Source organism: Capricornis sumatraensis, chromosome 6, assembly GCF_032405125.1.
Source record: "Capricornis sumatraensis isolate serow.1 chromosome 6, serow.2, whole genome shotgun sequence".
Lineage (NCBI taxonomy): Eukaryota > Metazoa > Chordata > Mammalia > Artiodactyla > Bovidae > Capricornis > Capricornis sumatraensis.
The window spans coordinates 70,971,124-70,998,060 of NC_091074.1; the positions used below are offsets into that span (position 1 = coordinate 70,971,124).

The 26,937-nt window shown below is 47.2% G+C and overlaps 1 protein-coding gene across 1 annotated transcript; it reads left to right on the top strand.

Moving 5' to 3' along the window:
- The first annotated feature begins 22,529 nt into the window (after positions 1–22,529).
- FOXE1 (forkhead box E1) lies at positions 22,530–23,651 on the top strand. The gene has a single exon (XM_068974701.1). It carries the CDS (start codon positions 22,530–22,532, stop codon positions 23,649–23,651), a length of 1,122 nt encoding a protein of 373 aa, XP_068830802.1.
- The last annotated feature ends 3,286 nt before the right edge of the window (positions 23,652–26,937 follow it).

The following is a 26,937-nucleotide window of genomic DNA, read 5'->3' on the forward strand; positions in this document are numbered from 1 at the left end:
CCACCTGAGTCTTCTTCTAGCTGCAAATTCCTCCAGGACTCCATTTCTCTTCTTTCAGAGGTGAGGCCAAAGCCCTGCTCTCAGAAGACCTCCTCTACCTCCAGTTCTATCTCCAGGCAGGCTGCCTCCAGTTCTTCTGCTTCTGAGTAGAGCTGACAGTCTCTCTGTGGCCTTTCTACCTAGGATTAGTGTCCCAGTTTTAAAGTCCAACAGTGTATGAGTTCCTGAGGGCAGGATGCAACCCCACTAGCAGAGGTGCTTAACATGCTGGATGCACAACTGAATGGATGAGTTAAACTTTCTTGGAGCTTCCAGACCCACAAATACGTCCTGCACAGTAATGTCTCCCCTTCATTTCATGCATCTGTATTCCGTTCCTCTCTCTAACAGCACTGAGTACTCCCTGCTTTATATAATCGAGGTGTCTCTCCACTCAGAACCATGAGCTCCCCGAAGCAAGGGACCAAGGCTGAACCATCTTTGTATCCAGGGTATGTATCACAAAATTTAACTCAAGACTGAGATATAAATCAGTTCAGTTCAGTTCATTTCAGTTGCTCAGTCGTGTTCAACTCTTTGCGACCCCATGAATCGCAGCATGCCAGGCCTCCCTGTCCATCACCAACTCCCGGAGTTCACCCAAACTCATGTCCATCGAGTCGGTGACGCCATCTCATCCTCTGTCGAACCCGTTTCCTCCTGCCTCCAATCCCTCCCAGTGTCGGAGTCTTTTCCAATGAGTCAACTCTTCGCATGAGGTGGCCAAAGTACTGGAGTTTCAGCCTCAGCATCATTCCTTCCAAAGAACACCCATGACTGATCTCCTTTAGAATGGATTGGTTGAATCTCCTTGCAGTCCAAGGGACTCTCAAGAGACTTCTCCAACACCACACTTCAAAAGCATCAATTCTTTGGTGCCCAGCTTTCTTCACAGTCCAACTTTCACATCCATACATGACCACTGGAAAAACCATAGCCTTAACTAGACGGACCTTTGTTGGCAAAGTAATGTCTGTGCTTTTGAATATGCTATCTAGGTTGGTCATAACTTTTCTTCCAAGGAGTAAGCGTCTTTTAATTTCACGGCTGCAATCACCATCTGCAGTGATTTTGTGTAACTAAATTGTTTTGCTATTTTAAAAATATATTTTATATTCCAAAATATTAACCATATTTTCATACTAGAGAAAAAATGAAAGTAATTTAAATATCCAACAAGAAGAAAATGACTCAGTTAATTACAATGAAGCTTGATGAAATATTCTGCAGCCATTTAAAATAACAAGCATGAACAATGAGTAACAAGACAGAAAAGTTTTATGAATTGAAGGTAAGCAGAAAAAAGTAGGTCATAGAGATGTTATTACACACTCTGACTACAGATCTAATTATCAACATGTATTAAATGCTAAGCACTATATAAACATTTTCTCACTTACTTCTTATGACTCTTTGGATTAGGTATTATAATTCCACTTTCACAGAAAAGGAAACAGAGGTTTGTAGAGATCAAGTACCATGCTCAAGGTCTCATAGTTAGTGAGAGACATAGGCATGACCCATACCCAGGTTGTCTATAGTGGCCTCAAAGTCCAAGCCCTTAACCACTTTGTAATACCATCTTCTAGCAAAACCAACTCTATAAGTAGTATTCTCAGAGAAATTAAAGCTGAAAGTTCAGGAAAGAGGTAATGTTGTTGTTTAGTTGCTCTGCTGTTGCTGCTGCTGCTAAGTCGCTTCAGTCGTGTCCGACTCTGTGTGACCCCATTGATGGCAGCCCACCAGGCTCCGCCATCCCTGGGATTCTCCAGGCAAGAACACTAGAGTGGGTTGCCATTTCCTTCTCCAATGCAAGAAAGTGAAAAGTGAAAGTGAAGTTGCTCTATTGTGTCCGACTCTTTGCGACCCCATGGACTGCAGCCCACCAGGCTCCTCCGCCCATGGGATTTTCCAGGCAAGAATACTGGAGTGGGGTGCCATCGCCTTCTCCTGTTTAGTTGCTAAGAGTTGCTAACTTTTTTTCAACTCCATGGATTGTAGCCCATCAGGCTCTTCTGTCCATAGGATTTCCCAGGCAAGAATAATGAAGTGTGTCACTTCCTTCTTGAGGGAATCTTTCCAATCCAGGGATCGAACCTACGTCTCCTGCATTGGCAAGTGGATTCTTTATCACTGAGCCACTGGTGAAGCCAGTACCATCTTAATAATATTATTCAACATTTCAATAGTAATTTTTAAAGATTTTAAGGATATAAGTAACAGGGTGGCAATGATAGAATTTCATGAGAGCAGCAAGGTGGAAGGATATTTGGAGACAGGGTTAACAGCTGAGAGCTGGTGAGATTGATGGGAAGCTCCTTTAGTGGGAAGGGGAACATAATTTGTTCAGTTCAGTACCTTGAGGCCAGCACAAGGTACCTAAAGCTTGGGAAGTGCTTGGTGAATGAATGAATGAGTGAGCGAATGGGTAAGTGACCCTGAAAGCTGCTTAGGAGACTGCTGGTGCTAACTGTTGGGAGAAGTAATGGGCTAGTTTCTGAAACAGTGTGTGAATCCCAGGAGAGAGACAATGTGTAGGTGGGACTAGCAAGGCAGAAGAAAGAGACAGGAGCCTTGGAGAGGCTGAGATCCAAGCAGTTTGGATTTAGTCATTCTCTCAGGTCTAACCTCTCTCAGCCAACAGTGTGGATCTCAGCTTGAGATCACTGATAGGCCTGTGGAGCATCCAGGTATCCGTCCTGGCTGTCCTACCCACCACTAGCCCTAGGCTCCTCCTCATTTCCCACCCATGCCAACCTTGGTGGTGTTCAGTCTGCTCTCCCTTGGCCTGAAAGGTTTGGGCTTCCTGGGGACACATCGTGACTGCTTGCTGCTTTACCTCTATTATTTCATCCCTCCAGCAACTCTGCAGGTAGGGACCACGATTACTCCCTAAGTATAATGGTAAATATACTGGTAAAGATCAAATAGGTCTTTGCCTCCAGTTCCTGGCACAGAGCTCCTCAAACCTTTGGAATTTCCTGAGTGATAGGGATGACACGGCTGTCGTTTGTTACTTCTTTCAACCATACTGAGTGTATGCTAATGAGGTCATGCTTGAGACTTCCAGATAGCGTCAGATGAAGGCTAGCTACCCAAAAGAACAAGACTTGATTACAGAAGGTTGAAACTTTCAGCCCTACCTTCCCACCCCTGACCTGGGAGGGGGCGAGGGGTGATCGACCGGAAATTGAGTCCAATCATCACTGGTCAATAATTTGTATGAGTGTATACAATCAATCGTATGTAATAAAACCTCTATTTTTTACCATCTGAAACACCAGGGAAGCCCAAGAATACTGGAGTGGGTAGCCTATCCCTTTTCCAGGGGATCTTCCTGACCCAGGAATCAAACCAGAGTCTCCTGCATTGCAGGCAGATTCTTTACCAGCCAAGCTAAGCCTCTATTTAGGAAAAAAAAACCTAAAAGATGAGTCTGGAGAGCTTCTGAGTTGAGGAACACATCAAGGTGCTCAGGCAGTGGTGCACCCTCACTCCATGGGGAAAGAATCACCTCAACTCCGGACTCTGGGGTATTATCCTGTGTACTTCCTCACTTGGCTGTTCATTTATATGCTTCATAATAAACTGCAGTCGTAAGTGTAGCATTCTCTGGAGTTTCATGAATTGTTCTAGCAAATTACTGAACCCAAGGAGAGGAATTGTGGGAAACCCCGACATTGTAGCCAAGTGATGTGGTGCGTAACCTGGGAACCCACTACTTGCAAAGTGAGGGCAGTCTTGGGACTGAGCCTTTAACTCGGGAAATCTGACATTGCCTCCAGGTGGTCAGTGTTAGGGAGAAGGCGATGGCATCCCACTCCAGTGCTCTTGCCTGGAAAATCCCATGAGCGAAGGAGCCTGGTGGGCTGCAGTCCATGGGGTTGCGAAGAGTCAGACACGATGGAGCGACTTCACTTTAACTTTTCACTTTCATGTACTGGAGAAGGAAATGGCAAGCCACTCCAGTGTTCTTGCCTGGAGAATCCTAGGGACGGGGGAGCCTGGTGGGCTGCCATCTATGGGGTCGCACAGAGTTGGACACGACTGAAGCGACTTAGCAGCAGCAGTCAGTGTTAGAATTGAATTGAACTGCAGGACAAGTAGTTGCTGCCAGAGAGCTGAAGAAGCGGTACTGAAAAAGAGAGCATACATTTGATGTGAGGGGAAGAAAAAGAAACCCTCATTCCCATGTAACAGGTGAAGATCCTGAGCTTGGGAGAGGGAGAACACATTGTCCACAGTCAGCCCTGGCAGGGCTGAGCACAGCGTCTGCTGGCCTGAGCTGAAGTTCTAAATTTGTCATTAACCCCCTCACCTTCCACAGGGGATTAGGGAGGCCTGCTTCCTTCCTTCATGAGAGGCTTCAGGGATCCATTGAGATGAACATGGAGCCACTTTGTAAACTGGGGAGGTAAGAACTGAAAGGCTCTGACATGGATTCAAATCCCATCCTCACTGTTCGTTTCCTGGGTGACCATGAATCATTAACGTCTCTGGACTTATTTCCTTACCTACCAAATGAGGGAAATAGCACTGACCAGTAGTCTTGCCTGGAAAATCCCATGGACAGAGGAGCCTGCTAGGCTGCAGTCCATGAGGTCGCTAAGAGTTGGACACAACTGAGCGACCTCCCTTTCACTTTTCACTTTCATGCATTGGAGAAGGAAATGGCAACCCACTCCAGTGTTCTTGCCTGGAGAATCCCAGGGACGGCAGAGCCTGGTAGGAGGCCGTCTATGGGGTCGCACTGAGTCGGACACGACTGAAGCGACTTTGCAGCAGCAGCAGCAGTGAGGATTTAATTAGATATCAGATGACAGGCACTCCACACACTTCCTGACACAGTAAGGTCCAGTAAATAGTAGCTCTTAATCATAGCAGCATGTTAAATACAAAAGCTCACTAACCATAGTGTTTATTTTTTAACCCAAAGGCAGGAAGACATAGTGTCAAAGCCAGACTGATTCAAGGAATGTGATTTACATGGAAATAAGAAAATTGTGAATAAACAAAACTAGCCACGCCAGGTGTGAAAATAAGACCCTGAGGCTCTGGTATTTTTAGAAGCCATTTTGCCTGTCACTCTTGCTTCATTTCCCTAGCTCTCTGTGGATCTGGGTTTTTAAATAATTTGACTGGTGATCTGCAAACAAATCCTCATTCAAGGTGATCAACAAGTGTCCTCCATTCCTTTTCATTTATCCAATTCTCTGACCATTTAGCAAACATTTACCCAGCAGCTGCTTTGGGCCAGGCCCTGCAGTAAGTGCTGGTGACACAGTGGTGAACCCAGACCCATTCCTGGCACCAAGGAACTTCTAGTCGAGTTCAGAAAAACAAATCAATCATCTGGTACCGGAAGGGGACAGCTTCCCTGAAGAGGTGGCACACGAGGAGCCACCTGGTGAATGGTTGGGACAGAGAGGTGAGAGCAGGTCAGAACCAGGTAAGAGAAAAGCCAGAGAGATGCTTTGGAAAAAAAGGGCAAGAAGGAGATGTGGTGGAGGAGAAGCCTGGTGATACATGTCTCATATATGTATGTACATTAATATATATTTGAAAATAAGATATAAACGTGTCATTACTCACAGATTATAGGATTATCTACATTGAAAAGAAGTTGAGAACATATTATTAGATTTTTTTAAAGAATTGAACCAGTTACTGGATACAAATCAATCTTTTGTTTAAAAAAATCGGTTGTATTACTATCCATCAGTAACAAACAAGTAGATAAATGCAGTTTAAAAACAGCTAACATTTCTTAAGTCAGGAAAAGATAAATACTGTATGATCTCACTTATATGTGAAATCTAGAAAAGCTAAACTCATGGAAACAGAAAGTAGACTGGTGGTTGCCAGGGGCTGGGGAGTGGGAGAAATGAGGAGATGCTGGTCCGAGGGTGCAAACTTCTGCTTATAAGAGGAGTGAGTTCTGGGGATCTAATATACAGCATGGTGACTACAGTTAACAATACTCTGTTGTACACTTAAAAGTTGCTAAGGGAGTAGATCTTAAATGATCTTACCACCACCACACAACAAAAAATGGCAATTATGTGATGTGTTTACTAACTTTCTTGTGATAAACATTTTGCAATATACACATGTATCAAATCATCACATTGTACACTTTAAACTTACACAATGTTACATGTCAATTATATCTCAATAAAGCTAAGAGGAAAAAAAGAACACTGAACATATCCAATTTTATCCAAACAAGACGAAGTATTAGAAATAATTTTAATAAATGTGCATGATCTTTATGTAGAAAAATAGAAAATATAATTGATGGACATCAAGGAAAACCTAAATTAAAATGATAAGTAAAACATGTTCATAAATTGGAAGGTTTAATGTCACGTAAACTTTTAGCCCTAGTCACCAATGTATGGGATACACAGAAGACAGAAAACATGTTAAATTAAACCGTAAGAACACAATCCAAAACATGGAAAACACTACAAAACCAACAATCCAGTTTCTTCAACAAAGTCCAAGATAGAAATTAAAGATCGACTGGAAATTTCTATACTAAATGAGGCTTAAGACCAATCAAGACTTATCACAATTTAAGAAAATTTTTAAATCCCCCCAAAATATAAAAATAAAATAACTATGTTCATGAGCAATCAGAAATCTGAAACTTTACTTTTAATAAGCCATCAAGTTGCCCTTGATAATATTAAGGCTTTTCTTTTTGGGGTTTTTTTTTTTTTGGTTCAACAATAATATTGGGGTATTTTTTTTTGGTTCAACAATAATATTGGGGTTTTATCTCTTACAAATACATATTGAATTACTTACACTGAGTGTATATGAGGTCTGGGATTTGTTCCAAAATAATGTAACAGTAGGGGAAGATAGGGATACAGATGGGACAGAAGTGAACAGGACTGATGGTTTTGGAGCACCAGTGTCTGCGATATTGAGCACTTGAGAGTACATCATATCATTTATTTTGTATATGTTCAAAGTTTTTAATTTTAGATTAAATGTATATCAAATATACACAGATTTCTTTAATTCATTTATAGATTCACTACAATCCTAATCAAAATTTCAATAGACTGATTAAATAAAGGTAACATATGTGTTAATAAAACCCTCAGCAGGTTTTAAAATGATGTTCTTGAAAAATATTTAAGTACATTGAAACTTGTTTACACATGTTGTTAAAAGGCCAATTAAACAGCATTATGTGTAGTCAATGGCATTTATGTAAAAAATAGACAAGCTGAGGACCAGAAATGAGATAAGAAGTTTCTGCAGAAGGTTAAGTATTAAGAGAGGTTAATTTAGGTAAGTAATTCTTAATTTTCACTATGCGTTAGAATCACCTATGAGAACTTAAAGAATATGCAGATACCAAGGTCCCATAGAAATATTTCTATTTTAACTGGACCAAGATGGGATCAGGCATCAGCAGATTTTTAAAACCTTAACAGGTGATTTTAATATGCAGGGCTGAGAACCAATGATCTAGATTTGCACAGAGAAGCACAGATGGATGGATGCAGAATAGAAAGACAGACAAATGATAGATATATAGACAGAAAGATAATTCATAGATAAGTCATAAGCAACTCACACAGATTTTCATTGCTAGATAGATGACTGGTAGACAATAGCTGATTTGAAAGTCTAAAGGAAGGGAAGATAGGGGGGAAGAGAGGAGAAGAAAGAAAGGAATATGGAATGACATATGCAGATCAGAAATGAGCCACAACTCAACGTCTAATTGAACAAAGAAGAGAACGATACACAAGCGAATGTGGAAAAACACGATAAAACAAAAAGTGAATATGTCTAGCTACTACATGAAATTTGAATTGCTTATTCTTTTATTATATTTATTTAGTATCCATACCCTCTACTCACTTTGCAAGGATCCTTTGATATCTTAAAAGTTAAAGAATGGGGAATAACAGCTTAATGAGTAAGCAGTTTCTGTGTGGGGTGATCAAAATGTTCTGTAACTTGGATAGTGGCAAAGGTTGTACAGCACAGTGAGAGTAATAAATGTCCCTAATGGTAAATTCTATGTTGTTTATATTTTATCACAATAAAAAATACATTAAATAAAGACTGATAAGGGACTTCCCTGGCAGTCCACCGGTCAAGAATCTGCTCTTCCACTGCAGGGAGCACAATTCGATCCCTAATGAGAGAACTAAGATCCAGCTTGCCTTACAGTGCAGCCAAAAAAAAAAAGATTCAAGACTAAGATGAGAACCAATTAAAAGGAGCAGAGGATGTTACCAGGCAATTGGGATGAGTTAACTACTGCTCTAGTACTAAATTTGTTCCAAGTCTCCTAGCAGTTAAGGCAAAAGAAATGTGGCAGGGTTATCAGATTCTCTGTATATGTTGAGGGCTCTTTGTATATCAGGGGCTACCTCTTGTTTCATGTCGCCCACTTGTGATATCACAAGCCCAGAACTGAAAATGGGAGTCCTTTTGGAAGGTTTGGCTCAGCTGAGAAAGGAGGATTTGCCTTGGCCGTGTGAGGCAAGTCAGAGCTTAGCTCCTTCCTCACTAGAGTGCATGGCACCTGCTTAGACTGTCATTAAACTGTTCCCAAGAATAGCAGCTCCTGCCACTGCACAGCCTCGGCCTCAGCTGGTGGGGCTGAATGGCTGTTTGTTCAGCCTGAGCCAGGCAGAATCAGCCCTGACAGTGATGGCCCAGTCGGTATTATGTAAGGAGACCCAGCTTACCTGCCTGTAGACAGACAAAGCGGATGATTTGACAGGCAAAACAGAGCCAGCCTCTTCACTCCCAGGCAGCCAAAGGGCTATTCAAAGCCAGGGCCTGGAAGATTTTCATGAGGTGCTGACATATGAAGCCGGAATGCAGCAGGAACAAGGCAGAACTGACACCCTGTGCAGTCAGGCATGGCAGGTGTCTCCGGCATCCAAACTGGGCCTTCAGGAGCTTTGACTGGGCCCCACCCATGAGGGAGGGAGAGAGAGTGAGCTTTGGGAGAGAGGCCCCAATTTTCAGGCCTGAATCTGCAGCAAACCTCACCTTTACCACTGTCCTCTTTATTGTTCAATCAAGGAAAACATTCCAAGCCTTTGTCATGTGACACAGGACTCAGGTGTAAAGAGCCAGGAGGACTTGAGGCCTTGGTTATTGGTCAAGCTGCCCACAACAGGGGCTAGTGGAGGCAGCAAAGATACAAGCTGAGTGCCCACCACATGCCAGACACTAAGGGCTTCACCCCCACAGGCACTGATTTCACCCTCACAGGAGCCCTACAAGGTAAGTTATCTCTATGCCGCACATGAGAAAACAATCTCCCAAGGAGGAACTTGCCCAAAATCACACAGCTGGGAAATGGTACACCTAGGATGTGAACCCAGGTCTCCTCAGCACCAAGATGTATGTTCTTTCAAACTAAAATCTGGTTCATAAGACCCAGAAGCCCCGGACTCACACCCTGTTTGCAATCAAAGTGGCTTTGGCACTCTCTAGCCCTGTGCCCCTGGTCATATCCCTTCCCTTCTTGGGGCTTCAGTAACCCCATCTGTAGTGTAAGGCTCTTGGGAATACTGGATGAGATAGCTGATGAGGATATTTGGTTGTTCAGTGGTGATGGGTCAGTGATTCTGGGCTTCATCACACTTTTCTTTTTAATCAGTGGTTGTCTTTATTTTTTTTTTAATTGAAGGATAATTGCTTTACAATATTGTTTCTGCCACACATCAACATGAATCAACCATATGAATACATATGTGCTCTCCCTCTTGAACCTCCTTCCCACTTCCTACTCCTTCAGCACACTTTTTGATTGTTCTCAAAAAACCACCTCCATTCCCGGGGAGGGGGGTTATATATATAGGCCAGATCTACATAAATAACTTTCTCTGGTCCCCTCTCAGGATTCTGAAAAAACATTCTCTGCCCAGTGCCATGAGCACCTTGAGAGCAGAATTGCATCCAACTTGTCTACGCACAAAATCATCAGCATAGAGCCCAGCATTTACTAATGACTTACCTGAATGATCAAAAACATGAATGAATGGTTTGCCACGAGATATATCACATATTGTGATGAAAGGAGCTGGGCAACCGAACACCTGGTCCTGACTTTGCCATTAACTCACTATGTGGCTTTGGGCCCTCTCTGGACCTCAGTGACCCCATTTACAAAATGAATTAGATACTCTCTAGCAGCCCATATCAGCTCTGATTTTATAGGGTTAAGAGGAAAGAAAGATCACACTTTCTGCAGTGATCTTCCCCCGTCCATTAGAAGCTAAAGCTATACCATAGTCACATATGGTGAGGATAGTGACTAAACATTCTAAATAGATGGCAGATCTGTAATCCCTGGTTCAATCAGAAGCAGACAAGCAACATTCTTAAGTCAGGTCCTTTGGTCTATGGAACAGAGACTCACTCATGTATGCCCAACACTTTACAGTTTGCAAAGCACCTCCTCTCCCTTCTCTCATTCGAACCTCAGCACAGACTTATGAGGGGACAGGGCAGATATCACCACCACATTCATTGACTTGCCCCCAGGGGTATAAGGAGGAAAAGTAGTAGAACTGAGATGTGAACCCAGAACCAATTCCTGACCTCAAAGTCTGCTTCCTTCCCTTCACAGGGTTCACTTTTACACAGGAAGTGAGGAGACGACCTCATTCAACCAAAACAAGATCTGGAGAGTTTACCATCCACAAGTTTACCATGTGGGTGTAAAACTTGCCTGGCACAATGCAGCATTTTAAAGTCAAATTGGGGGCAGAAGGGTGTGGTGCACTGATACTAGGTGGGCTTGTGGCCACAGAGAGTCAGCTGTGCAGGAAGGAAAAGTCCAAGCCCATGTCCAGGCTTTGTATGCCATCTCCATGCAGCAGCTGGAGATTAAGATACTGAAATGGTGTGATGCCCCATAAATAAACAGCCACTGCTGAGCCCCCACACCCCAAGCTGTCCTTCCCCTGTGATTCCCTGGAATGCCCCTAAGATTCTGTAACTAAAAGGTTAAAGCCTGAAACAGCAAGAAGAGGGGGGCGGCTATTGTCCTAGCAGGCTTCCATTCTGATTGGGCCTGGTCCAGCACATTTACTCTAATTGGTCAATACCCCTGGCTTACTGATTTTTTTTTTTAACAGCTTTATTGAGCTATAATAAGTACACAAAAAACCTGTGCATGTTCAATGCATTATTTTGATGAGTTTGGACATATGCATATATCTGTGATACTATCGCTACATTCAAAGTGACAGATATATCTGTTACCTCAGAAAGATTCATTATATCCCTTAATTTCTGTGTGTGTGATAAAAATATTTAGCATGCAATCTACCCTCTTAACAAAATTTTAAGCGCACAACTATAGGTACTATGTCCTACAGGAGATCTCTACAACTGATTCACCTTGTATAACTGTAACTTTATACCTATTGAACAACACACTATTTGTTAAATATGTTTACTAGTACTCCATCTGGCTAGAGAGACTATAGGGAGTCTTTTAATGCTTTTCAATTGTTTTGAGTGTGAGAATACTTTTTAACAGCTATAAATTCCACAGTTCTCACAAAATGCATATAAGGTAGACATACATACATATACGGTAGACATATTTTTCAGTAAACATTGATTGATAGATTTCAGGTCCAAAAAATTACCAACATTTCAGTAACATCTTTAAATGGATTTGTATTTTATTTAAGACAAAACTTTACACACACTTAAAAAGTAGTCACACATATAGAGGCAAGACCTATGAATGACTTAAGCAATAGACAATGCCTAGTAACCTTGTGGACTGGAGCATACTTTTCATTCTCCTCTTCCATGGGGTAAGAACAAGAACTGATAGAGCCAACCAAATCTTCCCCTCCCATTCGATGACTGAAGAAACAGCCTGGAGAGGAAACAGAACCTTCTCAAACCCACTGTTGGGCTGCACTTGCAGGCCTGTAAGCCCTATACTTGCTGAGCCACAAGACAGAAGAAAGAGCTCAGAGACAAAGACACAATGCTTTATTGGACAAAAGATCTCATCACAAAATGGTCCTGGAATGACATCCTTTCATGGATGCAGACAGCAGGCAGCCATCTTTGCTACCTTTAGGAGAGGGAGGTTACCAGTTATAGAGGGAACTGACATCAGGTTGGTCCATTGGTTACCAGGGAAATGGTCAGAGGCACGTGCCCCTCACTACCCTTTGATAAACTGTCCTAATGGAGACCTTCTGATCTAAAGTTTAGAACAATCACTAGCTGGGGCCAGCGGGCAAGTACCTAGGCATTTACTGATTAGGTTCTATGATCAAGAGGGAAGGTCAGTCAGATGAGCAGAGTATAGGTGAGTCAGGGACCGGTTGAGCAGGGGAGGTAGAGAGAGAGAACAGCTATCTTGGATGGCCTGATCACACACCTACTCACTACTTGGAGCTAAAACTTGAAGCAGTTTCACAACCAAAATTTGTTGCATCTAGAGGCATTGAAATAGGGGGTGTTGACTGGGCAGAAGACATCTCAAGCTGGGCCACAGGTGACTCTTCCATTCTAAGGTAGATATCATTCATGAAGACAGCCACAGTAGAGACTTACTGTCTTTCACTGTTGGAGGTCAACCTTACAGAGGCCACTCGGGCCTTTTAGAGCAGAGGCTACAGGGAGGTTCTGCAACTCAGCTCAGTCTCTAAGGAGAACCCAGGCTGTTAGCTAAAACTGAGTGATCAGAGGCTCTGCGCATGTTACTGTCCACTGGAACTTACTCCAAGAGGTCTTCTGAGCCCTGGAGGCAAAGGACACTGTGAGGCAGAGCTGAAAATGTAACAGCATGTGAATAGACTAGGGTACCACAATGAAAGTCTATGGGCTTCAGTAGGAAATAGAGCAGGGGTTCAAATCCTTCTCAGGGTTATGGCCTTGGTGGAGTTTTACTTAACTTTCCAGATTTCAGTTTCTAAGTCTGTAAAATGGGACTGTTCTGAGGACTGACTAAATGAACTACCATCAAAGCCTGATACAGGTACATTGTTCAACAAATGTTCCGTTTCACAGAATCATTAGGAAAATTCAAGCTCCTCTCCAATAGGAAAACTACAGCTTGATAAATCTTTTTTTTTTCCCCCAGAACTGTCAAAACGGACAAATTGCCAATTTTGTCAAACTGTCAAAAATGACAATTCTGTCCATTTTTCCAACGCTTTGTTCTTTCATTTCTTCTTCTCCCCAATTTCCTCAAATCCAGCACTATTTCAAAGCAGCTTTAAAGCTAAAGCTTTGACCCATTTTAAGATGGGTCAGTTCTGCTAACCACATCTGGCTAAGCCACACCCCAGATTTCTGATCCATAGAAACTGTGAGATAATAAATATTTGTTGTTTTATGCCACTAATTTTGGGGGGTAATTTGTTACACAGCAATAGATAATAAACATATCATTAGTCCTGAGGGAAATGCAAATTAAAGCTATAATGAGATACCACTATATACTAAAAGGGGTAAAATTTAAAAGATTGTACTAATAGGTTTTGGTGAACAGATGAAGTAATTCAAACTCTCATCTACTGCTAACAGAAATAAAAGAAATACAGCCACTTTGTGAAAAGTTTAGCAATTTCTTAAAAATTTAAGAAATTGGTCAGATGGTAGATAGATGTCTACCATCTGACCCAGATATTCTTCTCCTATGTATTTATTGAAGGTGTTTAGCCACACAAAGACTTATACAAAACTATTCATAGCAGCTTGCTTAAAAGAGCCAAAACTGGAAACAGCCCAAATGTCTAGCAACAAGTGAATGGATAAACAAACTGTGGTATGTCCATGTAATGGAATAGTATCTAGCAAAAAAAAAGGATTTGATTATTATAATAACATAGATGAATGTCAAAATAATTACGCTCAGTGAAAACAGACAAAAAATACAGTTACTCCATTTACATAATGTTCTATAAAATGCAAACCAGTCTGCAGTGGCACAAATAGGTCAGTGATTGCCTACAGACATGGTGGGGGGTGGATCCATCAACCACATGGGGCACAAGGAGACGTTTAGGGGTGATGGACATGTTAGTTACCTTGATTGCGGTGAGTGGCAAGATGTCCTGGAGACAACGTGGTAGAACTATATTTAAAAACAGAAAAATATTCTTTATTCCATAAATCTCACTCTTAGGAATTTATCTTAAGGACTGTTCAAAGTAAACACAACGTTCTTTATACAAACACATAGCAATATCACCTATATCAGAGATATTGGAGACTACCTAATTGCCTATCTACCATAAAAGGATTAAGTCAACACAAGACCATGTCACTCCCAACTAAAGATGAAAAATGGGAAGTAAGGGGCAACATGCAGTTATGTTTACAAAATATTGTAAATGAATTGTGTATAGACTATAGAATTGTACACACTCTATTGTTACACCTATGCAAAAACATATAGATGCATAAGAACACAAAGGAGAAAAAAAACACAGAACATAGGAAACAACCTCAGTTGAGGAATGATAGATAATTGGTATGTGGGTGACTTTTTTCTTCCAGCTTTATCTTCTGTAATGTTATGATGTTTTCATAAGTTTTTTAAATGTCTTCTTGTTGGTTTTGGCTCAGTCTCCCAACCTGGTGATCATTCTGAGTCTTGCATCTGTCAGCTACCAGCATCAGCACCTCAGCGTGGTCAGGCCACAAGCCCAATCAGCTTCCCTTCTATGCCTTCTTCTGTATCATTGATTAAATGATGAACAGAGCTATGGGGTGGTGTGAAGAGCACACTCTTTTCCTCCATTGCAGTTAGTCTGCTTATGTTATTTCAATTCCATATTTGACTGAAAGCCAGTTCCCAAGGGAGGAGGACTAGGAGATGGAAGCAAAGTGAACCTGAGAAGGAGGCAGAGATGCTTACCTGAGTTTGGACTGTATAAATCATTCATTGAGTAAAATCAATGTCAATGATCCCAGGCCAGCAAATGCCCCCACAATCAGCTCCACAAACTACATATAGGCTATATACGAGAAAGTTAGAACTTAGCAGGGGGAAAAACGATAGAAGCCTGTAGATAGAAGCTATTGTATTATTGCACTGACCCAGTGCTAAATTCCAGCAGTCCATTTGGTCCCAGCACCTGGGGTCAGTTTGGCCTGGCCAGGACTCAAGGAAGACAAGGAGCCACATATAACACTCACCAAGGGTGGGAACCCCTAAAGGGACCCCGGGAGCAGTCTCTCACCTCTTCCCCACTCTTGGTGTATGTCCAAATCCATATCACGAGGATAAGCCCATGGTCCCCAGACTCCTACCCTACTGGGTGGCATGTCTTCAGGACTGAAGAATACGCCTCTGAATATGCCCAGTTCCACGCTGAAGCTCTCCTCAACCCTTGTGCCAAAAAGTTGGGCCAGATCTGCCTAGACAGAAACCAGAGATGCATAACAGATCCAAGGCCCTAGGTTACCAGGACACCACAGGGAGAGGCTGCCCCATGACACCCTCAGACTTCAGTCCAGTAGGATCAAGCTGGACCAACTGTGCCTCTCAGATGACCCCAGGCTCATCCCAGAGGCCTCCATACCTGAACCTAGGGCAGAAGACGCTGTTCGGCATCTGAACCTTCCCTTAGGCCCCATCTACTGCCTGTGAGACCCCTGCTTCTGGGCTCTTTTGCGGCTGTCCTCCTGCCTAGATGGCATATCAAGTCATTATACCTTTTAAAGCCAGCGCTCTGCCTGTTCTCCTAGATGTCCCCCCAGTGCCCAGTTAGTCATAGGCCTGAGACTTGCTGCCAGGTCTCCTGACATGTTAGTGTACTTCATGCACAAAATTGCTTAAAACCATTATCTGTAAACAGAGGAGTTTTGCAAGTATTTGCAGTTAATAAAAGCTACCTTCACAGCCCCCTTATGACATTAGTATCATCCCCATTTTGTAGATCAAAAAGCTGAGGTTCAGAGTGAATAAGTGGCCAAAAGTCACACAGCTGAGAAGAGGTAAACATAGGAACTGACCTAGGACTGTGACTCTGAGTAACTGGCTCTCACAGCAGGGCCACATTTTTTTTCTTGGGCCAGGCTCTGTGCTGATGACCCAGGTGCCCAGTTGCAGGAAACTATACTTCCTACCATCAAGAAACTCCCAGAGAAGAACAGCAACAGTCACATAACCAAATTACTACACCACAAAAATGTGTGACAAGTGCCAAAATCCAATCATGCTGGGGCAGGCTGAAAGAGGGAGTGTTCGACTTAGGCAAATCAGGGAGGACTTCCCAGAAGAGGAGATATTTGGGCTGATGGGGGAGTGGAAGGGGGCCGGTCCAGGCTGAGGGCAAGAACTTATGTGAGAGAATTGGAGAAGACTTGGCAGGGAGTCCTCTGAAGCCGGGGACAGAGAAGACCAAGGGAGACAGGAGGGTTGGGAAAGGGCTGTATTGTGCTGGAGGGCTCTGACCTGCCAGGCCAGGGAAGGTGTACTTGATCTTGCCCTGGAGGAGGGGAGTCATTGAGGGCCTTTGAGCAGCCAAGTAGCCCAGTTTGTGCAGAGACAATCAGCAGAAGAACTGTGCTAATGAGGACTATTTGGACTCAGGTTTTTCCAAAAGGCTGGCATGTGGAACCTTGTGTTCCCCTCTTCCCCAGCCAGGCTCAGCAGGGCTCAGGGAGCTGAGGACTTCCAAGGTGCCTGGTCAGAAAAGCTGAGGGTCAGGACAGAACCTGTGTTTGTCCCAGCTCTGATACTGTCTGCACTATCCTCTGGGAGGGAAGGGACTGGTATGGACAGCCCAACCCTGGCTGAAGTGTGCAGGCTCTCTTCCAAACGACTCTGGGGAAAGGTACCCAGAAAGGTAGGATGTGCAGGCCGGTTCATACAGACAGGCAAGAAAGGTGGAGGCTAAGACTAAGAAAGATATACACCCTCAGGCTAGACAGAGAAACAATGCCAAAAAAGCCCGAAGGAAAGAGGCCAGAGGCGAGCTTGGCCACCTCTGCACGCAGGCAGCCACAGACAAGTGTCTCTGGGCTCCCTCACTATTGCTCCCGCGGCGCTGTGGGCCCTGAGCAACCAGCAGCTGGGCTGGGTCCCTGCCTGAGCACTGCACCACGCTCTAACCTTCACCCGGGAGCCCAGATAGCTTCAAGGTGAAGTGCCCTGACGGTCACAGCCGGGCAGGAGGCCTCAAGGAGTAGAATCAAAGGCCTGGGGCTGAACCTGGCCTGGGGAGGGAGGTCAAATCACTGTTTCTTCCTGTGCCTCAGACGATACTTGAATCCAGTCTGGTGCATTTCCGCTTTGAGAGGGAAAGAGGATAATCATTGGCCCTTTGAGATCGTCTCGCAAACCGGGAACTCTGTCCACTGAAATGAACATTCACAATCTTTCCCGCTTCTTCGAGTCCCAAGGCCGCACGTAGAGCTCAGAATACCCAAGACATCAGGATGCCGGATGATTCTGGAGAGCCACTCCTCCCCACAGGCCCTCGAACCCAAAGGAAGACGTGAGACTGCTGAGAACTAACCTCCTCCTCCGTGGAGGGGTGGGGGTTGGGGGGTGCGTGCACGGCTTTCCTAGAAGAGGGCCCAGCCACAGCCCGGCTCTCTCCCTCTGGATCTGAGCAAAATCTACCTTGCGCTCCTCCGTCCTCGCCTCCGTCCTCGACTCAGGAACGCTCACAGCGCCTGGGAAAGGGCGGAGGAGCTAACCTGGGGGCGGGGGTTGCTCGGGCTCCACTCAGACCCCAACTCGCTGTACGCAGCGGGATAGGTCCGCGTCCTCCAGGAGGTTTGCCCTTTTCGATGCAGCCGCCGCGGAGCTCCTGGGCTGTCCCGGCCGGCTCCTGAACTCCCCATTCCGAGACCAGAGGACAGCGCTGGGAGAGGGCTCTGAGTCAGGGATTAGGAGCTTCCTCGAGGTGAGCTGGGTGAGCTGGGAGGCTGGCGGCTGGGAAGCAGAAAGCTCGCCTCTCTAGGCCCGTTTCTCTGCCCAGATGATGGTAATTCTCTGTCCCCGGTATTTAAGTGAACCAGCAGGAGAAAGCGTTAGAAACCGTGTTGTCCTGACTAAGCTCCGGGGGTCCCTGCGCCTCCGTGGAGCAAAATAAGGCCACACTCTTGGGAACTCAAAAACTTCCAACACTCTCCCTACACACATACTGCCTTCTAGGCGGGCAGAAAACAATTTAATCTAGGGCTACTTCTTTGAGGAGAGCATCTCATTCCCACGTATGAGTGGGAACGACTTTAATTTTCCTCAGCAGCCTGTTTTTTTTAAAACAACCATTTTCGTCTTGAAAACAGTTTAAAAGACAAGGTGATCATGGCGATATGCCCCACTTCATCCTCTTGACTCGGTGTAAATGAAATGACAGGAAGTCCGGCACTTCCCAGACAGGGAGACTGAGGCCTAAGAAGGACAACAAATAGTTCAAAACTGCTGGGCCTAGTGACAGCTCTCCCTCGGTGCCACTGCTGCAACCAGCGGCTAGGCTGAGCGTGACACAGGACTGACTGCCTTTGTGGCACTCTGAGGCCATACCTACAACCCACTGACCCTAACTGACTGTCCCAGAGTAATCCAGAAGTCCGTGTGTTCTAGCTGCCCCGAGATTCTTAGATCTGATCGGCAAGCATCTGCGCCTAGACTTCCATTGTCCCCCTGGAAGGAGACTGTTGAAGGTCAGGACTTCAAGCACAAGTGAGGACAGAGAACTCAGGAAAAGACAGAGAGGCTGCAGGCCCAGGAGGTTAGGGGCCCAAATACCTGAGTTTCCCTTTCAGTGTAGAACCTCCTCTGCACAACTTTAAGCAAGACCCTTTGACAATCTGGGCCTGGTTTCATTCCAGCTTGAATTTCCAAGATTTCCTTAAGAGCAGGGTACCTCTGCATCTGCCTGCAGGGGCATCTGGGTCAAAAGATGTGGAGGAATTCCCCATAACTCCTAAAATCCCCTCTCCGAGAGCACTTCAAAATTCGGTAGTTAGGCGAAGAGCTCTAGCATCTTCTACAGATCAGCAGTACTCCTCCTCTCCCCCTAGAATTTAACAAAAGATAGCCTGTGAGGGGGCAGGTTTTTCCAAAAGGTGCTGAGGATACACTCAGGGCTGTAGGTAGTCAGAAGAGGATGGAAAGCACCCGGCATCTGTCCACATCAACATCAACCCACCCCAGCTGGACTAGAAGGATGATTTCCAAGGGACAAGAGCCAACTCTGTAGCTCTCAAAGGGTTCTCAATGGGTCTGTTAATCCTGTACATATTAAGGAGCACTCCCCCAGAGAAGAGGTGAAGACTGGATAAGAGGAAACTGAGGAAGTGGCCTGGCACTGAGCAGATCTTTCTGCATAGTTTTGATCCAAAAGGGTTAACTGTCCCAGTTCATTCAAATCCTTTAATTCAAATTTTACATCTTCAAGGTGCAGAATTTTGAAATGTGTTATTAAACATTTATGGAACAGCATTTTAAGGATTCTTTGTTCATGAAATCCTAGAATGACAATCTTAATAATTCTAATCTCAGGATGCTAACGCTTGGTCTGATGCATAGGCAGAACTCAGTAGCTGAAAAGTTTGAGAAAAAGGAATCGGATTTCTAGAAGAGTGTGTCCACAGTCACAAAACAATGAGGATCAAAACATCCTGAGACATGGAGGCTTCTAATCATAGTAACTGGAGCTTCCAAGTCTCCATCTTAAAGTCATTAAAGCATATGGTAACAAATATTATAAGAATTGTTAGATTATTTGAGTTATAGAATAGTGGATCTAGTACTAATAGTTTAGAATGAAATAAGAGAGATGTGGATTTATAGGACCCAAATCTTCCAATCAGACATTCTTAGACAGGAATTAAAATTAAGCAATATGTACCTCAGAGCTGCAAAAATGTCTAAAACAGAGAAGTTACAACTGCCAACAGTGGCATCATATTTTCAGGCACAAAATCTTACTCCCAGCATCTTAAGATATACGGAATATGCTTTTACACTCTGAACAGAAGTTTAAAGTCATAGAAATATAATCACAGTCAAAGAATTTAGACACTGGTCATAGAATTGCAGAAACACATTATTTGATTTAGGGATTCATGCTAGGATAGTAGTCCAAATTTTAACATTTGGAAATCTGAATCTTGGAACCATAAAATTCAGTATTAAAAGACTGCTATGATGTAATCTGGTTAAAAATTTAACAATTTTAAACCTTTTCCTCCTTTGAAAAAAAAATAGGATGAAACCTGGATTTTCGCAGCGTGGTTACTTTGGAAGAAGGAACCTGGGAGTGTTTTGAGCGAGTGAAAAGCCTCTCCAGTCGTTCGAGTGTGCATCTGCGGAGGAAGGTCCTCATGCAATTTGTTCGATTGGCTTCCACACCCGGATCGGCGGAGCGAGGACTTGGACTCTTTGCCTCCTGCTTCCGAAGGCAGTTGCCCAGTGCTTGGTGGGGCTGGGTCTGCCCGGAGCTCGTCGCCACGAAAAACGCGACTAAAATCCTTGAAGGCTGGCCGCCGTGCTCTCGCGGGTCGCTCCCCTCAACCCTGCACCCGCAGCCGGAAAGCTGCATCTCGGCCGGAGCCTCTGGCTGTCGGCACCAAGTTTCGAAATCCTAAGGATAAAAGCCTTCCTTCCGCCTTCGATTCTCAGAAAAGAAAACTGAGCTTGCGGGTGGGAAGGGACTGGCCCAAGGTCTCCCTGCAAATGATCATAAAAAGAATCCAGATCTGCGGGGCCACCAATGCAGGAAGTCTTGGGTGAGGCCGAGCTCGGTCTTGGGGGGTGGCAGGAAACGAACTCAGAAACCAGACACCCTCGAAGCAAACGGGTCCCCCGTGCCCGCCCCTTTCCAAGGAGACACGCCGGCCGACGGCTACTGCTTCCCCTCCCCCGGCCCCTACTTCTCTCAGCCCCGCTTCGGGATGGAGCGACTCGGCTGCTTGGAGCCTTCTTGGCCTGAGCGAACTGGAGGAGAAGATCACCACGAGAGGGCAGAAGCCCAGCCTTCATCCTCTTTAAGCTGTGCTTCACTCCGCATCATATAGAGAGGGAGCCGAGCCACCCAAGGATAAATGATTGGAGGTGGGGGTAGTGCGGTATTTCCCTAAATATCAGTAGTGGAAGGACACGAGATACAAAACCTCGGTACAGTCGAGAAGCCTGGCACCCAAAGAGGGAAAGTGGCTGCCTCTGGCACATGGTGAGGAAACGCACTAACACAGACGCAGGCGGGTGTGAGGTTTGGCTAATCCGCGAAGTCGCGGTGGAACTGTGGCAAGTTACATCCTCTATAAGACCTAAGAATTCTGTCTGAAAGACTAGGGACTGGATGGAGAATGGCCAGGGCAGCCTTGACAGCGTTTAAGAATCAACCCAAAGACCTTGGGAGCCAATCACTTGGGACGTCTTCTTCCTTCCTCGCCCCCACCCACAAGAACCAAGCGCCCCTTCAGTCAATTCTCACCCTCTCCAGCCAAAAAAGTGAAGCGAGCCCTTCCTTTCACCTGCGGGTCCCAGCCTTCTATACAGGCTGGTAAAGTCCGGAAGCGCTGAGTTTGCGCGCCGACAGTCCCTGCCTCTCTCGGCCTCATTCTCCCCGTCGGTGCGCAGAAAGGACCAGCGGGGGAGATCTCCTAAGCGCCCTCCGCGCTCGGACCGTGTGGTTCCCGCCGCGCCGCCACAGCTGCTCCTACCTGGGGAGGTGCGCCGGGGCCCAGGGGGCGGGTAGTCGGGGGCTGGGGGGCGGGCGGGGAAGCAGCACCGCCCCGAGCTTCCCCGCGCCTTTAAGGAGGAGAAACCCGCAGAGGGAGGAGCCGGTCCGGGTGTGTGCAGGGGAGCGCCACGCCAGAAGTATTGGCGGCTGGAGGCCAACCCTTCGGAGAGGAACAGTGGCCGGCCACCGCGCCTGGCCCGCGCTGCGACCTCGCCACCGTCGCCTCGACTCCTTGCCCTCCGCGCTTTCAGCGGCTGCGGCCTCAGGGACGCGGCCTAGGCCGCCCCCAACACAGTGCCCCCACGCCTGCACTAACTGCTACCGTTTCAGGCCTTTGGGCGCGCAACCTCCTCTGCACTCGCGACCTCGACGGTTATCCTCAGAATCAGCGAGAAGCCCAGAACTGATGCCAGCGCCTCAGCTCCAGGACCAATTCCAAACCCGCTGACCGCCTGGCACCAGCGCGCAAAGGACCCTTCAGCCCTAGACAGGAGTCTAGTTCCAGTACCAGCGTCGCTGCCGGCGCCTGGCTTCGAGGTCCAGAACACGAGCAGAGCCGTCGGTGGGCGGGACACTTAAGCCTCTGTTCACAGACCGCCAGTCCGGAAACCGCGGGCGCCAAGGCTCCTGCGAGCCCTTGCCAGGGAAGCTCCCGGTGCCAGCTGCGAGGACCCTCTCAGCTCTCTGCAAAGGGAACCAGCGTTGGTCCCCGCGACCCAGTGTCCCGGACCCCGCAGCTCCCAAATCCGCCGCCCGATCCTCGAAGGCAGCGGGGACGCCTCGGGGACACGGGACGGCTGCGCCATGACGGCCGAGAGCGGGCCGCCGGCGCCGCCGCCGCAGCCGGAGGCGCTGGCGGCCGTGAAGGAGGAGCGCGGTGAGGCGGCGGCCGGCGGGGTACCGGCGGAGGCCGCGGGTCGCGGCGCCGGTGGGCGGCGGCGGAAGCGCCCCCTGCAGCGGGGCAAGCCGCCCTACAGCTACATCGCGCTCATTGCCATGGCCATAGCGCACGCGCCGGAGCGCCGCCTCACTCTGGGCGGCATCTACAAGTTCATCACCGAGCGTTTCCCCTTCTACCGCGACAACCCCAAAAAGTGGCAGAACAGCATCCGCCACAACCTCACGCTCAACGACTGCTTCCTCAAGATCCCGCGCGAGGCCGGCCGCCCGGGAAAGGGCAACTACTGGGCGCTCGATCCCAACGCCGAGGACATGTTCGAGAGCGGCAGCTTCCTGCGCCGCCGCAAGCGTTTCAAGCGCTCTGACCTGTCCACTTACCCGGCTTACATGCAGGACGCGGCCGCCGCCGCCGCCGCCGCTGCGGCCGCCGCCGCTGCCGCCATCTTCCCGGGTGGGGTGCCCGCTGCGCGCCCTCCTTACCCTGGCGCGGTCTATGCAGGCTATGCCGCACCGTCGCTCGCCGCGCCGCCCCCGGTCTACTACCCGGCTGCTTCGCCAGGCCCGTGCCGCGTCTTCGGCCTGGTGCCTGAGCGGCCGCTCAGCCCAGAACTGGGCCCCGCGCCATCGGGGCCCGCCGGTTCCTGCTCCTTTGCCTCGGCCGGCGGCTCTGCCGCTAGCACCGCTTACCAGCCAGCCGGCTGCGCCGGTGCCCGACCCGCCAACACTTCCGCCTATGCGGCCGCCTATGCTGGCCCCGACGGCACGTACTCGCAAGGGGCCAGCGGGGCCCTCTTCGCAGCGACTGGCCGGTTGGCCGGGCCCGCTTCGCCCCCCGCGGGTGGCAGCAGCGGCGGCGTCGAGACTGCGGTGGACTTCTATGGGCGCACATCGCCGGGCCAGTTCGGAGCGCTGGGGCCCTGCTACAATCCTGGTGGGCAGCTTGGAGCGGGCAGTGGAGGCGCCTACCACGCTCGCCACGCGGCTGCCTATCCAGGCGCAGTGGATCGGTTCGTGTCCGCCATGTGAGCGGAGCATACAGGCGAAAATTCATAGATACCTCGACTGTCCTTACGAACTAAGTATCCTGGAAACCTGAGGACAGGACTGGACAGAGGGCCGAATTGAGAACCATGTGGCAGGGACCGAGCCGGCGTGACAGGCGCAGACTCCCGGTGCACCGCGTACACCGGGCGCCTACCGGGCGGCTTTGAAAATGGGAGGTGGGGAGAAACGTCCGAGGCCCATGGACTGGGACAATAGACTCTCATAGAGGCGCAGCTCCAAAGGTCTTGCCTTTGACATTCTACCGGGGAGGGGCCCTTAGCTCTAAAGAGGGCACAAGGTAGCGTCTACTCCAGAGTCTAGAGGAATGGTGGAGAATCACGATTTCACTCTTCCCTGTACTTTTCGAAACTCTTTTTACACAGTTCGACTTCTTGTGCCTTTGACTACCTTATTACAATAAAAGACTCCTATAGCGTCTTCCTACATAAGGTGAGGAGGACAAATTTGCAAAAGAAGTAACTTTTTTTAAAAAATGGGAAAGATCTCTGTTTAGCTTGACGGAGGCCTGCTTTCCCAGCCTCTGAGAACTGCAAACCTGGCTCTGAATCTGGACTGTGCTGGGTTGCCACAGTGTGACCCAGTTCCATCACTCACACCCCGCAGTGTTCCCATGTGATATACAAGAGGGCTGCAGAATCCAGCCGTGCCCCATATGATCTTTAAGGGTCCATGAGGGTTGCTGCCGCCCTGCATATTTGGCAGCATGGGTGGGCCACCCAAGGCCTAACCTTACTCCAGGGAATGGGAACAGAGCTCATGGCAAGCAACTCTGGATTAGCTCCAGGCCCCGATTATGTCATAATTTCTTGAATCTTTTCAGCATGATGTGCTGATCATTCGGCAGCTATTACTGCTGGGTCATAAATGTGGTTTTCCAATGAGGCAGGTAGAAATACATTTGTCCATTGCCCACTCTTTCTTTTCATTAAGCCCTGGGCCCAGTGGGTGAGTTAAAAGTCACAGAGATGACAAAACTCTCTTGAGTCTCTTGGTGACAGCTTTCATTTTGTGGGCTGCCCCTTCCATCCCTGGCACCTTTTGCCGCACCTCGGTAGCCTCCTCATACAAAAAAGAAAGAGAAAAACTAACTGGGGCAGTCAGTTAGGCAGGCTTTAGAAAGAAACTGGTATTTAACTTTGTTTTGTTTCCGTTTATTTCTTTTAAGCTACAAGATGACCAAGATCAGAAAAAAATAATAAATCCAACCATTTCCCCCCCCTTTCTCAGGAGATATCTTGTAAGTTTTGATTCTGGAGCAAAACTTTCTAGCATTAAATATTTCAGAGGCTCATTGTGCAGTTTCAGATAAACTTGAGTGTTCATATGAACTGTTTCTAATAAAGATCTTTGAGTAAGTGAGTTCTGGCAAAAGAAAGGCAGCCTCTTTCTGCGTAATTTACTAGGGAAGAGTTGGGGAGTGTGGGAAAGAAGACTAAAAACCATTGGTAATTTTTATTTTTAATTTTGTGGATTGCTCTATCCTGTTCACAAAGACACGTGAATGTGATTCAGTCCAGACAGGTATCTGTCTAAAAAGTGCTGCCCAATAGAAATATCATGCAAGCTGCCTGTGTAACTAAGATTTTTCTGGTAGCTGCATTTGTTTTAAAAACAAGTGAAATAGTGAGATTAATAATATACTGTATTTAACACAGTTTGTCCAAACTATCATTTCAAGGTATAATCAGTGTAAAAATTGTTGAGGTAGTTTATGTTTTTCATACTGTCTTCAAAATCTGGAGTGTATTTTACACTTCAGTTCAGTTCAGTTCAGTCGCTCAGTCGTGTCCGACTCTTTGCGACCCCATGAATCGCCTAAGTTTGGACTAACCACAAGCCAAGTGCTCAATAGCAGTGTGTGGTTGATGGCTACAGTGTTAGCACGAGTCTAGACACTGGTCCTTCCTGACTCTGATGGTAGTAATGGACCACCTGGAGGCAGGGAGCAGCTGCATCACTGACCCTACCACCAGCAGGTCCAGATTTCAGACCTAGCCCTGTGACCTTGAAATGCCTAGGTGTTAGGCCTCCCTTATCTCCCTATGGATCCTTGCAGGTTGAAATTCGAAGGTTCTCACGTGCAGGTAGACAGTCTGTCTCTCCCTGGCAGAAATCAGGATGCCTTGCCTAGCTGGCTGCTGCTGCTGCTGCTGCTGCTGAGTCGCTTCAGTCGTGTCTGACTTTGTGCGACCCCATAGACTACAGCCCTTCAGGCTCCCCGTCCCTGGGATTCTCCAGGTCAAGAATACTGGAGTGGGTTGCCATTTCCTTAGCTGGCAGTAGTCAGAAATTGAAAGGCTTCCACCCCAGGGTCTTGTCCTCCTTGGCTGCCTAAAGCCCAGCTAGGGGATTAGGGCTGGAAAAGGGCAGTCTATGCGCCCCGTTAATGCGGTGGTTGACCCTTTCTCTGTGTTTTATTTAGCAAATCCAATGCTTTGACAGCGCCATTAACGAGTCCCTTCTCTAGGGTCCTCATTTGTGAGTAGGAATTTGTGACCCCTCGCTCAGAGTCCTGAAGTAAAACAATCAAGAGAGGTAGATACGCTTTGTAAACTGTAAAGCGCTTGGCACACGAGGGAAGAAGGGCTTTACAATTAAAAAGCGCCGCCTTATCCAGAAGCCTCCTGGAGCGTCGAGGTAAAACCCGGGTGAAGGAGAAAGATGGAGAGGCAAAGTGCACAAAGTCTTCACTCCCAACTCTCTCTGGAAACTGGGACGACAGGTGAGATGGCGCCAAAAGCCAGAGTATGTGATGGGAGAGAGGGAGCTGCGAGTTGGGAACCGGGCGCGCGCAGCGAGAGCCCCGAAAGACAGCGGGACTCTCGAGGTTTTGGAGAATGTCGGCGCTTTTCGGCCTCCTGCCTGCCGGCGGCACCAAATCTCGCGGGCCATCCGGGGGCTTCAACCACAGACTGGCCGAGCCGAGCCGACCCTCCACGCGGCCGAGCCGTCCGCGCGATTCTAGGACCTTGACAGCATTCACGGCTGCGTCTACCGACAGTCCAACTCTCCGAACCCCCAAACCGCGAAACAGGACCTCCCCGTCTAGGGGCTCAGAGTCGGGAGGTGCGTTTCTCTTTTTTTCTTCTTCCTATCTTGAAACCAAAAAAATCGTGTGCCCCTCTCTGGGCCCTGCACCCCCAGCGTCGTGTGCAGGCGCCCCCCGGGCTGTGGGTAATTAGATGCGTTCTTCTCTAATTTCCCAAGGCTCGTTAGAATTCGCCCCAGAGCTGTAACATTTATTTTC

Excerpts from the sequence above, each read along its gene's own strand:
- FOXE1 (XM_068974701.1), top strand. The coding sequence starts at position 22,530 with ATGACGGCCGAGAGCGGGCCGCCGGCGCCGCCGCCGCAGCCGGAGGCG.